At 42.0% G+C, this 12,921-nt stretch overlaps 2 protein-coding genes across 2 annotated transcripts; both read left to right on the top strand.

Moving 5' to 3' along the window:
- The first annotated feature begins 482 nt into the window (after window positions 1-482).
- On the top strand, window positions 483-911 carry LOC138892902 (uncharacterized). Its single transcript, XM_070176656.1, has one exon. The coding sequence runs from the start codon at window positions 483-485 to the stop codon at window positions 909-911; it is 429 nt and encodes a 142-aa protein (XP_070032757.1).
- Window positions 912-947: 36 nt separating this feature from the next.
- LOC138892901 (uncharacterized) lies at window positions 948-1,721 on the top strand. The gene is made up of 2 exons (XM_070176655.1): window positions 948-1,077; window positions 1,192-1,721. Exons 1-2 carry the CDS (start codon window positions 948-950, stop codon window positions 1,719-1,721), a joined length of 660 nt encoding a protein of 219 aa, XP_070032756.1.
- Window positions 1,722-12,921: the final 11,200 nt, after the last annotated feature.

Raw genomic sequence — 12,921 nt, 5'->3', positions numbered from 1 at the left:
CTAAATCGTGTTGTAGAACTCAGTTATAGGAAATTTGAGTTAAACTTACGTGTTGGTGTTTGCATACACAGATGACGGTGACTAGGAAGACTATGGCTAGCTAGAGGGGAGATACAACAACAGGTGAGGGGACCAGCAGGGTACCCCCAGTAGATGGGTCCCAGTCTGAGGCCCAAGGCGAGACCCCTACTCAGCCATTACCGGCTCCTCCACTACCTGAGGAGATTCCTAGGGATACCGCACATCCAGTTCCCCTTCCACTTCCATCAGATCAGGACTTGAGGAGTGTGGTGAATTTGTTGACACAATTGGTAGCTACCCAACAACAAGCTAGGGCATCAGCTAGTGCAGGATCTTCTGAGGGGTCTGGGAGTTCAAAGGTCCGAGAGTTTATTGCTTTGAGTCCCCCAGCGTTCACAGGGACAGATCAGAGGGAGGACCCGTAGGATTTCATAGATCAACTTCACAGGATCTTTCGGGTTATGCATGCCACCGAGAAGGAGGCAGTTGAGCTAGCAGCTTTTCGACTCCGAGATATAGCCATCCTTTGGTACGAGGGATGGGAGAGGTCCAGGGCACGTGATGTACCTCCAGCTAGTTGGGAGAATTTTTCAGATGCCTTCCTTGACCAGTACTTACCGCAGGAGATCCGACAGGCTTGGGTTGATCGGTTTTTACCCCTCAAGCAGGGCAATATGAGTGTCCAAGAGTATAGTCTTCGTTTTGACTCATTAGCCAGATATGAACCATCCATAGTTGCTACTATGCGTGACAGGATCCACAGGTTTATACCATGGTTAGCCCCAAAGTTGACCGAGGCATGTGCCACCGCTGCATTGCATGATAGTATGGATATCTCCCAGATTCAGGCATTCGCTCAGAATATAGAAAGGGGTAGGCGTCGACAATAGGGTACAGAGAAGATTGAGCAAGGGCAACATAAGAGGATGAGATTTCCCAGGTCTCAGGAGCAGTCTCAGGGTAGTTATAGGCCCCAGTACTTCAGACGGCCACCTAGGACTCCGCCACCTCAGTTACAGGGTTACAGGTATGACCACTATACTGAGTCACAACCAGGTGAGAGATTATGGGCATCGGGTTTGCAATGACAATGAGGTTCAAGGCAGACATAGTCATTTCCGCCGCGGTATGACATCTGTGGTAGAGGACACTTGGGCCAATGCCGAGCAGGTTCTGATGCTTGTTATACATCTGAGCGACCAGGGCATATGATTCGAGATTGCCCAAATAGAGATTCTAGGGGTATGGCACAACCAGCAAGTTCAGCAATAGGATCATCTATGTCTGTGCATACTTCAAGGCACGAGTCTCAGTTTTCGGCTGGTAGAGGTCAAGACAGAGGTAGAGGTTCCAGTTCAGGTGTTAATCATAACCGTATATATGGTTTAGCGGGTCGACATGACCAAGAGACTTCACCAGACGTTGTGACATATATATTGACCATTTTCTCTCACGATGCTTATGCCTTGATAGACCCAGGATCTACGTTATCATATATTACCCCATTTATCGCGGGGAAGTTTGTTATAGTACCTGAAATACTAAGTGATCCTTTTGCGGTGTCTACACCAGTTGGAGAATCGATTATTGCTAGACGAGTTTACCGAGCTTGTACGGTGACAGTTTGTAGTCGTCAGACCTCAGCCTACCTAGTTGAGCTAGAGATGTTGGATTTTGATGCTATCATGGGCATGGACTGATTGGCAGCTTGCTATGCCACAGTTGATTGCTGAGCAATATTTCATTTTCCGGGTGAGGCAGTCCTTGAATGGGTAGGTAATACAGCGACACCCAAAGGTAGGTTTATTTCCTATCTGAAGGCGAGGAAAATGATTGCAAAAGGGTGCATTTATCATATTATGCGAGTTAGAGATGCAGATGCTGAGATACCTATACTTCAGTCTATTCTCGTAGTCAAAGACTATGCAGATGTGTTTCCAGATGAGCTTCCAGGTATTTCTCCAGAGCGAGAGATTGATTTTAGCTTCGATTTGCTTCCAGGAACTTAACCAATATCCATCCCCCCGTATAGAATGGCACCTGCCAAATTAAAAGAGTTGAAGGAGCAGTTAAAAGATTTTCAGGAGAAAGGTTTCATCAGGTCTAGTACCTCACATTGGGGTGCACCGGTACTCTTTGTGCGGAAGAAAGACGGCTCGTTGAGGATGTGTATCGATTATAGGCAGCTAAACAAGGTAACTATTAAGAATAAGTATCCACTTCCAAGTATCGATGACTTGTTTGATTAGTTGTAGGGGGCTAGATTCTTTTCAAAGATAGATTTGAGATCGGGATACCACCAGGTCAGAGTTCGGGAGAAAGATATTCTGAAGACAGCCTTCAGGACCCGATATGGCCACTTCGAGTTCCTTTTCATGTCCTTCGGGTTGACGAATGAACCCGTCGTATTTATGGACTTGATGAATAGCCTATTTTGGCCATTTTTAGATCTGTTCGTGATAGTATTTATTGATGATATTCTGGTCTATTCAAGTTCAGAAGATGAGCATGTGGACCACCTGCGAGCGGTACTCCAAACCCTCTGTGATCGTAAGTTGTATGCTAAGTTTTCTAAATGTGAGTTCTGGTTAAAGTCTGTAGCATTCTTGGGGCATATTGTATCCGATGAAGGTATAAAGCTAGACACTCAGAAGATTGAGGCCGTGAAATCTTGGCCTAGACCTACCACTCCGACAGAGGTTCGTAGCTTTCTAGGCTTAGCAGGATACTACCAGAGGTTTGTATAGGGTTTTTATTCCCTTTCGACACCATTGACGAAGTTGACACAGAAAGCAACTAAGTTTCAGTGGACGGAGGCTTGCGAGCGGAGTTTCCAAGAGCTTAAGAACAGGTTGACCTCAGCGCCAGTTCTAACACTTCCAGAGGGTCCAGAGGGTTATGCCGTGTATTGTGATGCCTCAGGTGTCGGGTTAGGATGTGTCCTGATGCAACATGGGAAGGTAATTGCGTATGCATCAAGGAAGTTAAAGAAGCAGGAGAAGAATTATCCAACCCACGACATCGAGTTAGCTGTGGTTGTCTATGCACTTAAGATATGGCGGCATTATTTATATAGTGTTCATATTGATGTATTTACAGATCATAAAAGTCTGCAATATATATTCAAGCAAAAAGAGTTGAATTTGCGATAGAGACGATGGCTTGAGTTATTGAAAGATTACGATGTTAACATTCTCTACCATCCAGGGAAAGCTAATGTTGTAGCAAACGCTTTAAGTCGCCGATCTATGGGTAGCTTAGCACATGTAAAGGCCGAGAAAATACAATTAACTAGAGAGATTCATCAATTGGCTTTGTTTGGGGGTTCGGTTAGTAGATTCCGACGATGGTGGAGTTGTACTCCAAAACACTGCAAAATCATCTCTCATAGCTGAAGTCAAGGAAAGTCAGTACAAGGACCCAGAGTTGGTCGAGTTGAGAGTGCGAGTTCCGCAGCATAAGAATCTGTTGTTAGAGCTCAAGGGAGATGGGGTTCTCAGATACAGGGGTCGTCTGTGTGTTCCAGATGTAGCTGGGCTACGAGACAGGATTATGTCAGAGGCACATTATTCGTGGTACTCCATTCATCCTGGGTCGACGAAGATGTATCATGACATTAAGGATGTATACTGGTGGAACGATATGAAGAAGAACATCGCTGAGTTTATCGCCCAGTGTCCTAGTTGCCATAGGTGAAGGCAGAGCATCAGAAGCCCGGAGGGCTAATGCAGACTATAGAGATTCCGACGTGGAAATGGGAGGTGGTAAACATGGACTTTGTCACGGGTTTACCTCGTTCTCATCGTAAGTTTGATTCTATATAGGTGATAGTCGATAAGCTCACAAAATCAGCTCATTTCCTACCGGTCAGATCTACATATACAGCATAAGATTATGCAAAGTTATATATTAAGGAGATAGTTCGGCTACACGGAGTACCAGTATCTATTATATCTGACTGTGGGGCCTAGTTCACATCACAGTTTTAGAGGTCATTTCATAGAGGTCTAGGGACTCAGGTGAATCTCAGCACAGCTTTTCATCCACAGACTGATGGGCAAGCCGAGCGCACAATTCAGACGCTCGAGGATATGTTACGAGCATGTGTGTTGGATTTTAAAAGAAGTTGGGATGAACATCTACCTCTTGTCGAGTTTGCATATAATAATAGTTACCACTCCAGTATCCAGATGGCTCCGTACGAGGCTTTGTATGGGTGTAAGTGCAAATCTCTGATAGGGTGGTTTGATGTTGGAGAATCTGGGTTACATGGGCCAGACCTAGTTCAGCAGGCCATAGAGAAAGTAAAGCTTATCCGAGAACGACTGTTGACAGCTCAGAGTCGTCATAAGTCATATTCTGACGTGCGGCGATAAGACTTAGAGTTCGAGGTTAATAACTGGGTATTCTTAAAGGTATCCCCAATGAAGAGCGTGATGAGGTTTGGAAAGAAAGGCAAGCTTAGCCCACGGTATATTGAGCCTTATAAGATCATTCGGAGAGTAGGCCAAGTAGCTTATGCGTTAGAATTGCCCTCAGAACTGGAGTTAGTCCAACCGGCTTTTCACATATCTATGTTACGGAAGTGCATTGGTGATACTACCATAGTGGTGCCCACGGATGATGTACAGATTAAGGAGGACTTGTCATACGAGGAAATTCCAGTTATTATCCTAGACCGACAAATCCGCAAGCTACGAAATAAGGAGGTAGCCTCCGTGAAAGTTTTATGGAGAAGCAAGAATGTGGAAGAGATGACATGGGAAGCGGAAGAAGAAATGAAGTATAAATACCCCCAACTATTTCAAACTAAAGATATGGCTCAAGATGGGATGCTACAACACAACTCTATTCAGGCTAGTAGGTCATCAGGTAAGCTCTTATTTCCTGACTTTCAGTATTTATGATGTACGACTGTGTGAGGCAAAGTGTTGTTATTTATAGACATTGGCCACGTGTGGCATGCATAGTATGTTTTCTGGCTGCATGCAGGTTGGTTATAGTCTAGTGTACGGAGGAAACTCTGGCAAAATTTTTCCAAAGTCTCTAAAAGTAAACATTCGAGGATGAATGTTCCCAAGGGGGGAATGATGTTACACCCTATATTTTCGTACGTACAACTGTGTCGTGAGCAAACTAATGTAGGACCCAAAAATGAGATCATATTTGAAAATATATAAAGCAAGTTAATCATGTTACCTCTGAAGTTACAAATATTGAAGATCATGAACAACAATTACAAAGAGGGTTGGAAGGTTCAGAAGCTAAAAGAATTGAAGAAAATAATGTTTCGTCGAAAGTCGACAAGTTGGGAATGTTATAGCATGTACTTTTGGGGTGAGACCAGGGTGTTTAACATGATAAGTAGGTTATGTTATGAGTTATGTTATTAGTATGATAGTCGTGTGTTATGTTTTAAAGTCAAGCGAGTGGTGGAACAAAAGTCGATGAAAGTCATCACAAGTTACGTTCATAAGTTTTACTAAAACTTTGGGTCAAATGTAACTACAATTTTATCCCAATATACTTAGAGTTATGGGGTGTTACACTCATCAAATTAAAGATCTATGAGTCTATTTTCCAACTCATAAAACCTTTTGTCAATACGATATCGGAGAAGAGAGATATGGATATTTTTGCGAGGCTGCGCAGACTGTCACCTACTTGCTTAAACGAGAATCCAAAATTGGGCCAGTTCAGGTCATCCAACAATGGGCCAGTTCGGGTCATTAAAAGAGGCCTTTTTAAATGCTTATCCCCTTCATATATTAGGCTGATAATAGGGCAAAATAACCAAACTTAATCTCTGCAAAACTTCTCCCAAACATTTCCCGCAAACCCCAATTGATTTTCTCTCCCTTTCAAGTTCTAGTTGGAGGTAGAGCCTAGAGTTTGAAGAACCACTGTCATGACCCAAATACCTAACTTGTCGTGATGGCGCCTATCGTGGTACTAGGAAAGCCGACTCATTCCAAAACCAACCGATATATTCATTTCAAGGATAATTTCAAGGCTATTTAGCGTAAAAACCTTCATAAAGGAGTTCAAATCAAAACAAAAGTGTGGAAAAGAAAAGCCCGACATCGGGGTGTCACTAGTCATGAGTATCTACTATGATCTGTCTAATAATATCAAGGATAACTCAGCTTGGAAAATAGCTAAATACAACTAAAGGAAGATAAGAGGGAGAAGAGCAGGGGCTGCGATCGCCAAGCAGCTACCTTGCTATCCCCGAGAAAATCTACAACCAGAATAATCAACAACCACTACCGTGCCCAGCTACACCTGGATCTGCACACAAGGTGCATGGAGTAATGTGAGTACACCAACTCAGTAAGTAACAACAATAAATAAAGACTGAGCAATAGTGACGAGCAATAAAGCATATCAAGTTCATATCACAAAAATTCAGTAAAGTACAACATGCTTTAAAAATCAGTGTTTGAATCAAATCATCTCGTTTAAACCCGGTTTCAGTAAAAAAAAATCATTTAAAGATATTTTTCAACAGTTTTTCAAACAAAGGCTCAATGAAAAGATGAGCAAAATTGATGAAATCATAAACAGCCCCTCGGGCAAAGCATCACTCATATACAGCCCCTCGGGCAAACCTCACAGTCACTCGTGCCACTCGGGCATACCTCACAATCACTCTTGCCTCTCGGGCATAACTCACAATCACTCATGCCTCGCAGTCACTCAGCACTCAGCACTCGCACTCAGTAGGTACATGCGCTCACTGGGGGTGTGTACAGACTCTGGAGGGGCTCCTTCAGCCCAAGCGCTATATCAAGCCAAATCATGGCATAAATTACTCAGGCCCTCGGCCTATATCAAACATACTGCGGCGTGCAGCCCGATCCCATAAATATCCTCACAAATTAGGCCCTCGACCTCACTCAGTCATAAACCTCTCAAACCACTCGGGCATTTCAGTAAAAACAGGGCATTCGGCCCAAAACAGCATTTATATGCATCAAAATAGAGTCATAAAACTGAGTTATGAAGTAAACAAGTATAACCATGACTAAGTATAGATTTTCAATCGAAAACAGTGAGAGGATAGTAAGAAAAGGCCCCTAAGGGTCCAAACAGCATTGGCACAAGGCCCAAACATGGCATTCAGCCCAATTTACAGAAACTCTTTCTAAAACATATAAGTATCATATAATTTTCACAAAATATGCAACTTTAGAGTTGATATGGGACAGACCAAGTCACAATCCCCAATAGTGCACGCCCACACGCCCGTCACCTAGCTTGTGCGTCACCTCAAAATAGTAGAATGATTCAAAAATCCGGGGTTTCAAACCCTTAGGACTAGATTTACAATCGTTACTTACCTCAAACTGATCAAATCCCTACTCTGCGATGCTCTTGCCTCTTGACTCGGCCTCTAAATGCTCTGAATCTATTCACAATCAGTACAATACCATCAATACACACTAATGGAATGAATTCCACAAGAAAAACTACAAAATTAGACCAAAACCCGAAATTGGCTCAAACCCGGCCCCCGAGCCCACGTCTCAAAATCCGACAAAATTTACAAAACTAGAAAGCCCATTCACTCACGAGTCTAACCATACCTAATTCATCAAAATCCGACATCATTTGGTCCTTCAAATCCTTAAATTACTTCTCCAAAAATCCCAAGCCCTAACCTTCCACTAATTACATGATTAAACAACGGGAAATCACCATATATATATACGAGTATTAGGGCTCAAGAAACTTACCTCACTGATAGCCCTTGAATCACCCTTCAAAAATCACTCCAAAAGCTCCAAAAACCGACTTGAAAATGGTGGAAATGAACCAAATTCACGAAGGGTTCTATTTATGGTTTCTACCAAGGTTTTTCGCACCTGCGGAAAATTTCACGCTTCTGCGCCATCGCACCTGCGGAAAAATCCATCACATGTGCGGAACTCACTTAGGAGCCCAGGTTCCACATCTGTAGCCCAAAACCCTGCGTCTGCGAAGGTGCACTTGTGCGTTTCCTCCGTTTCTGCGAAGCCTGCCCAGCGTCCCCCTTTTCGCATCCGCGCCCCAGATTTCGCACTTGCGGGCTCGCAGATACGACCTCCAACTCGCACCTGCATCCTGCCTAGCCCAGCATTTCCCACTCCTACGAACTTCCCATGCGCACCAGCGGCCTCGCACCCGCGACTCTTCCTTCCGCAGGTACGGAAATAGCAGAAGCAGCAGCTTCAGCTGCATTTTCCAACTTTGACAAATCCGTTAACTACCCAGAATCACCACGAGGCCCTCGGGACCTCAACCAAAAATACAAATAAGTCATATATCAACATACAAACTTAGTCGAACCTTCGAATCACTCAAAACAACATCCAAACACCAAATTACCCTCGGATTCAAGCCTAAGAACTTCTAAATTTCTAAATTCGGCAACCGATGCTGAAACCAACCAAACCACATCCAAATGACCTCAAATTTTGCACACACTTCAAACATGACACTACGAACCTACTCCAACTTTCGGAATTCCATTCCGACCCCGATATCAAATTTTTCACTGCCGACCAAAAATCGCCAAATTTCCAATTTCGCCAATTCAAGCCTACTTCTACCACGTACCTCCAAATTTTATTCTGGATGTGCTCCTAAGTCCAAAATCACCTTACGGAGCTAACGGAATCGTCAGAATTAAATTCCGAGATTGTTTACATACAAGTCAACATCCAGTTGACTTTTCCAACTTAAGGTTCTAAATAAGAGACTAAGTGTCTCATTCCACTCTGAAACTACTCCGGACCCAAACCAACTAACCCGGTATATCATAATATAGCTTAAGAGCATAAAGGAAATAGAAATGGGGGAAACAGGGTTATAACTCCCGAAACGACCAGCCGGGTCGTTACAACCAAGATAGGAGCTGAGTTATCCAACAAATAAGGTAAGTTTACTGCTCTCTTTCATCCATTCTTTTCTGTTGTAGATGCATAGTAAGTTGTTCTATATTTGTAAGAACTCATGGGACGGTGATCGGAAGCCGTGAGTTCGAGTTATTCACTTGTAGTGGACTATTTTATGGACTGTTTGGTGTTGTTGTTGGGCTGCGTGATTTACTATTGTTTTGTGGAGTTTTGGAGGAGGAAGGGTGTGGAGAAACACCACATAAATGCAGGATGTTGGGCTGGTCAATCATCGTAATATTTTCGGGTTGTTGACACTACTACGATGGTCATTTTGTGTATGAAGAGATTGAGGCGTATTGGGTTGTTTTGTAGTATTGTGTGGTGTACATAAGGTTGGAAAATAATGTATATATGTTATTGTTGTTGTTTTTGGTATTGTTGGTGTTATCTTGAATTTGGAGGAAGTAAGGATTATAGGGGAGATGTTGTCCGTTTTTATACAAAATAAGCTTGTCGTTCGTTGTGCGATAGTTGTACCTTTCGTAACTTAAATTATTGTAGATTAAGGTGAGAAGAAGCGAGTTCAACTTGGTGATTGGAAAGATTGTGATAAGGTATGTTAAGGCTAAGCCCTTCCTTCATGTTGGCATGATCTCGTAATTATATATGTTTGATAACGAGGCATAAAGAGAAGTTCATACTCCCGAATTTATATACATTATCCTAGTCTCATGAATTACAGTATTCTCCTTATCGGGACTTCATATTCAATTGAGTATTATCTTCTTCCAGTCAAGAGAGCAGAGAGCCTATATATACAGTATTACAGCATTTTCATTACCATCGAGCTATAATCGATGGGCAGGCCCCTATTGGTAAACCTCTGATCAAATGGTAAGTTATATACCGAGCCTACTGTGGCCGAGCGTCTATGAGCGAGCCCATCATGGCCGAGATACATGGCCTAGTATGACCGAGCGCCTGTGAGCGAGCCTACTACGGCAGAGCAGTTATATATACCGAGCCTTATAAGGCCGTACAATTATTTTACTTACTATATTGAAGGAGTTAAGTCAGTATCAGCAGGTAAGTATATCTCTAGATCATCTTTGACTCTCAGTTACTTTAAGTTATTATATTATCAGTTCAGTTTCAACTTTCAGTTATGTTATTGCCTTATATACTTGGTACATTATTTTGTACTGACGTCCCTTTTCTGGGGATGCTGTATTTCATGCGTGCAGGTTCAGATAGATAAACGGGTAGACCTCCTTAGTAGGTGTTTCCAGAGTTCAGCCTGATCGGTAAGCTCCACGTCCTTTGGAGTTATCGGGTCTAGGTTTTCGTGTACATCTTTTGTATGTATGTATATATGTTATGGGTAGGTCGGGCCCCTGTTCTGATCACAATATATCCATCAGTAGAGGCTTGTAGACATATCCTGTCAGTTAGTGCACTATGTTGGGCTTGCAGGCCTGGTATGTATATTTTGGTGGTTTGTCAGTTGTAGTAGTTATGACGGCCTTGTCGGCCCAACTTTATATTGATGTTTAGTCAGTGCTAGTTTCCATTCAGTTTTATATTTTGCTTCACAAATTGTCTTGCAAGGTGGCCCCATGGTCAAATTATGACATTATATATTCAGAGTCCCTTTGTCGCAATTTGGTACGCTAGGTTAGGTGAGGCACCGGGTGCCGGTCTGACTCCCAGGTTCGGGGCGTGACATCAATGTTATCGTCTAATATGATAATGTGCAAGACTATCGGCAAGTGTAAACGATTTGTTAAACAGAGGAATAGGATTGAAGGATCCATATGCGAAGCCTATCTTGCAAAGGAAACTGTCCATTTTTGTTCTTACTACTTCGACAGTCATGTGCCATATGCTAGAAATAGGCCCAATCGACACAATGTTGTGATTGAGAACGATCCATTATATCCATCAATGTCCATATTCAATCAACCAGGACGAGGTTCTAAAGATTGATTAAAAGGGGGCCTAAGTAGTATGGAGTATAAATCAGCTTCAAATCATGTGTTGCTAAATTGTCCGGAAGTTCAACCATTTCTTAAGTAAGTGTTGACGTAAAATTAATTTACATGGACTATTATTTAATTAGGATGATGCAACTAACAAAATTTTCAATGTGTCGCTCAGTAACTTCGTGAGTCAATTTGGCCATGATGATGTATATTCTACCATTTGAGGCATGGTTTAAAGAGTGTGTAAGTACAGCTTACATACTTTCTCACATGTGAATATACATACTTGGTCACTTGTGAATATACTTGCTCACTTGTGAATTTTTTAACACTACATGTAGGTCAATAATCCAAACAACGGTGTTAATCAATTTTTGAAAGATAGATCTTGGGGACCTGCACCTACGGTTATAACTATGTGTAAGTATTTTATTAATGGTTACAAATTTCACACCGGGGAATGCTCCAAGTATAAAAGCAGCAATAACAGTGGTGTATGTGTTAAATGTGGTGAAGGCAACCAAGATGAGAAAAATAATTATTACGGTATTATCAAAGAGATTCTAAAATTATCATATTCAGGTTGGCCAAATAAGAAGATCATACCTTTCCGATACAAGTGGTTTGACCCAATGCCTAGAAGAGGTACAAATATACACTCACATTACACCATAATTGAGGTTAATAAAAAGAGGGAGTATGATCGCTATGATCGTTTTATAATTACAAAAAATATCAGACAAGTGTATTATGCTCCATATCCATTGCAGAGGGATAAGACTGATTTGTTGGTTGTAATCAAAACTAAGCCTGCTAGTAGGGTGGAAGTTGAGAATGTGCTAGATGTTGCTTACCAAAATAATACCTCAAGTGTTAACTAAATGGTGGATGATCAGTTAGAAAATGAATTGGAGCATCCTCAACGCATATTAGAAGAAGTTGATATGGAGGAAATAACAATCATAGAAAATGAGGACGAAGAATCACATGATAAAAATAAAATAAGTGAAGAGGAAGAATTTTCGGACGAGGAAGGATATTTCGAAGACGACTAGCATGTTAGTGTTTTCAACCGCTCTCAAATTATATAGATTTATATTTTCAATTCTAATATTTTCTTTAATTTATGCAAATGACCGGTAGGAGTCGAGGTAGGTCTAGGAAGGATAAGAGGCCTATTTATCATAAGGATAGTGCTACACCCTCCCTTCCTTCCACTCCATACTTGCATCCCTCCACTGCTGATGGCCGGCAGCAATCTTCTAGGCACATATCTTTTCCACCACATCCATCTACTCATCAGACTACCTATAATTCGCCCTCCCAACAGTATTCTTACCATTCTCCACCACAGGGTTATACCCCGCTTCCTCCAGATAATCCTACATATAGTTACATGGGTACACCGAGTCAGCAGTCACAGGGCCATGTGGTTAAATGCTTGTCATCTGCTCTATTTGCTTCTCCACCAGCTGGATTGCATCCATCTAAATTTCAGCCACCCGGATCGCAGCAGTGGTTTGGATCGCAGCTGGGGTCTATATCACATCCATCTTCATCAACGACCTCGTCTCCCTCTCCACGGAGTTCGTCTCCTAGCATTTCTAGACTTCGCCTTCAAGATAGTAGCGCTGAGCCAGATGCCTCCACTTCTACGCTTGCTTCAGATTCACCGGAGGATGATGATCCAGAGGAAATGCGGTATGATCGTTATCATAGGATGATAATCAGGCCTGAGAGCAATCAGTAAGATTTATTTATTACTTCTTTATTTTTGCTGAATTATAATAGCTAGTCTTGTTTATTTAATGTAATTGCTATATTGCAGGTTTATACCTAGTCATCAGACTATAAAAATAATCACTGAAACTCTTGGCTGGTTGTATAATGCACCATATGCGACTTGGAGTGAATTCCCACCGGAGCTCGTCGAGAAAATTTTCAATCAATTTAAGGTTTTAATACAACTCTTATCTATTTAAGCATTATATTATAATATTTTTATCTAATGTTACACACTTCATTTGCAGACTAAG

Source organism: Nicotiana tomentosiformis, chromosome 5 (assembly GCF_000390325.3).
Source record: "Nicotiana tomentosiformis chromosome 5, ASM39032v3, whole genome shotgun sequence".
In the NCBI taxonomy this organism is placed as follows: Eukaryota; Viridiplantae; Streptophyta; class Magnoliopsida; order Solanales; family Solanaceae; genus Nicotiana; species Nicotiana tomentosiformis.
The sequence above is the reverse complement of the archived record's forward strand: the minus strand, read 5'-3'. Positions and strand labels throughout refer to the sequence as shown.

What these genes read in the sequence shown, in the direction of transcription:
- LOC138892902 (XM_070176656.1), top strand. Translation starts at nt 483, where the DNA reads ATGCATGCCACCGAGAAGGAGGCAGTTGAGCTAGCAGCTTTTCGACTC.
- LOC138892901 (XM_070176655.1), top strand. Translation starts at nt 948, where the DNA reads ATGAGATTTCCCAGGTCTCAGGAGCAGTCTCAGGGTAGTTATAGGCCC. An exon ending in CTATACTGAGTCACAACCAG is followed by an intron (nt 1,078 to 1,191) that starts GTGAGAGATTAT and finishes AATGCCGAGCAG; the next exon opens with GTTCTGATGCTTGTTATACA.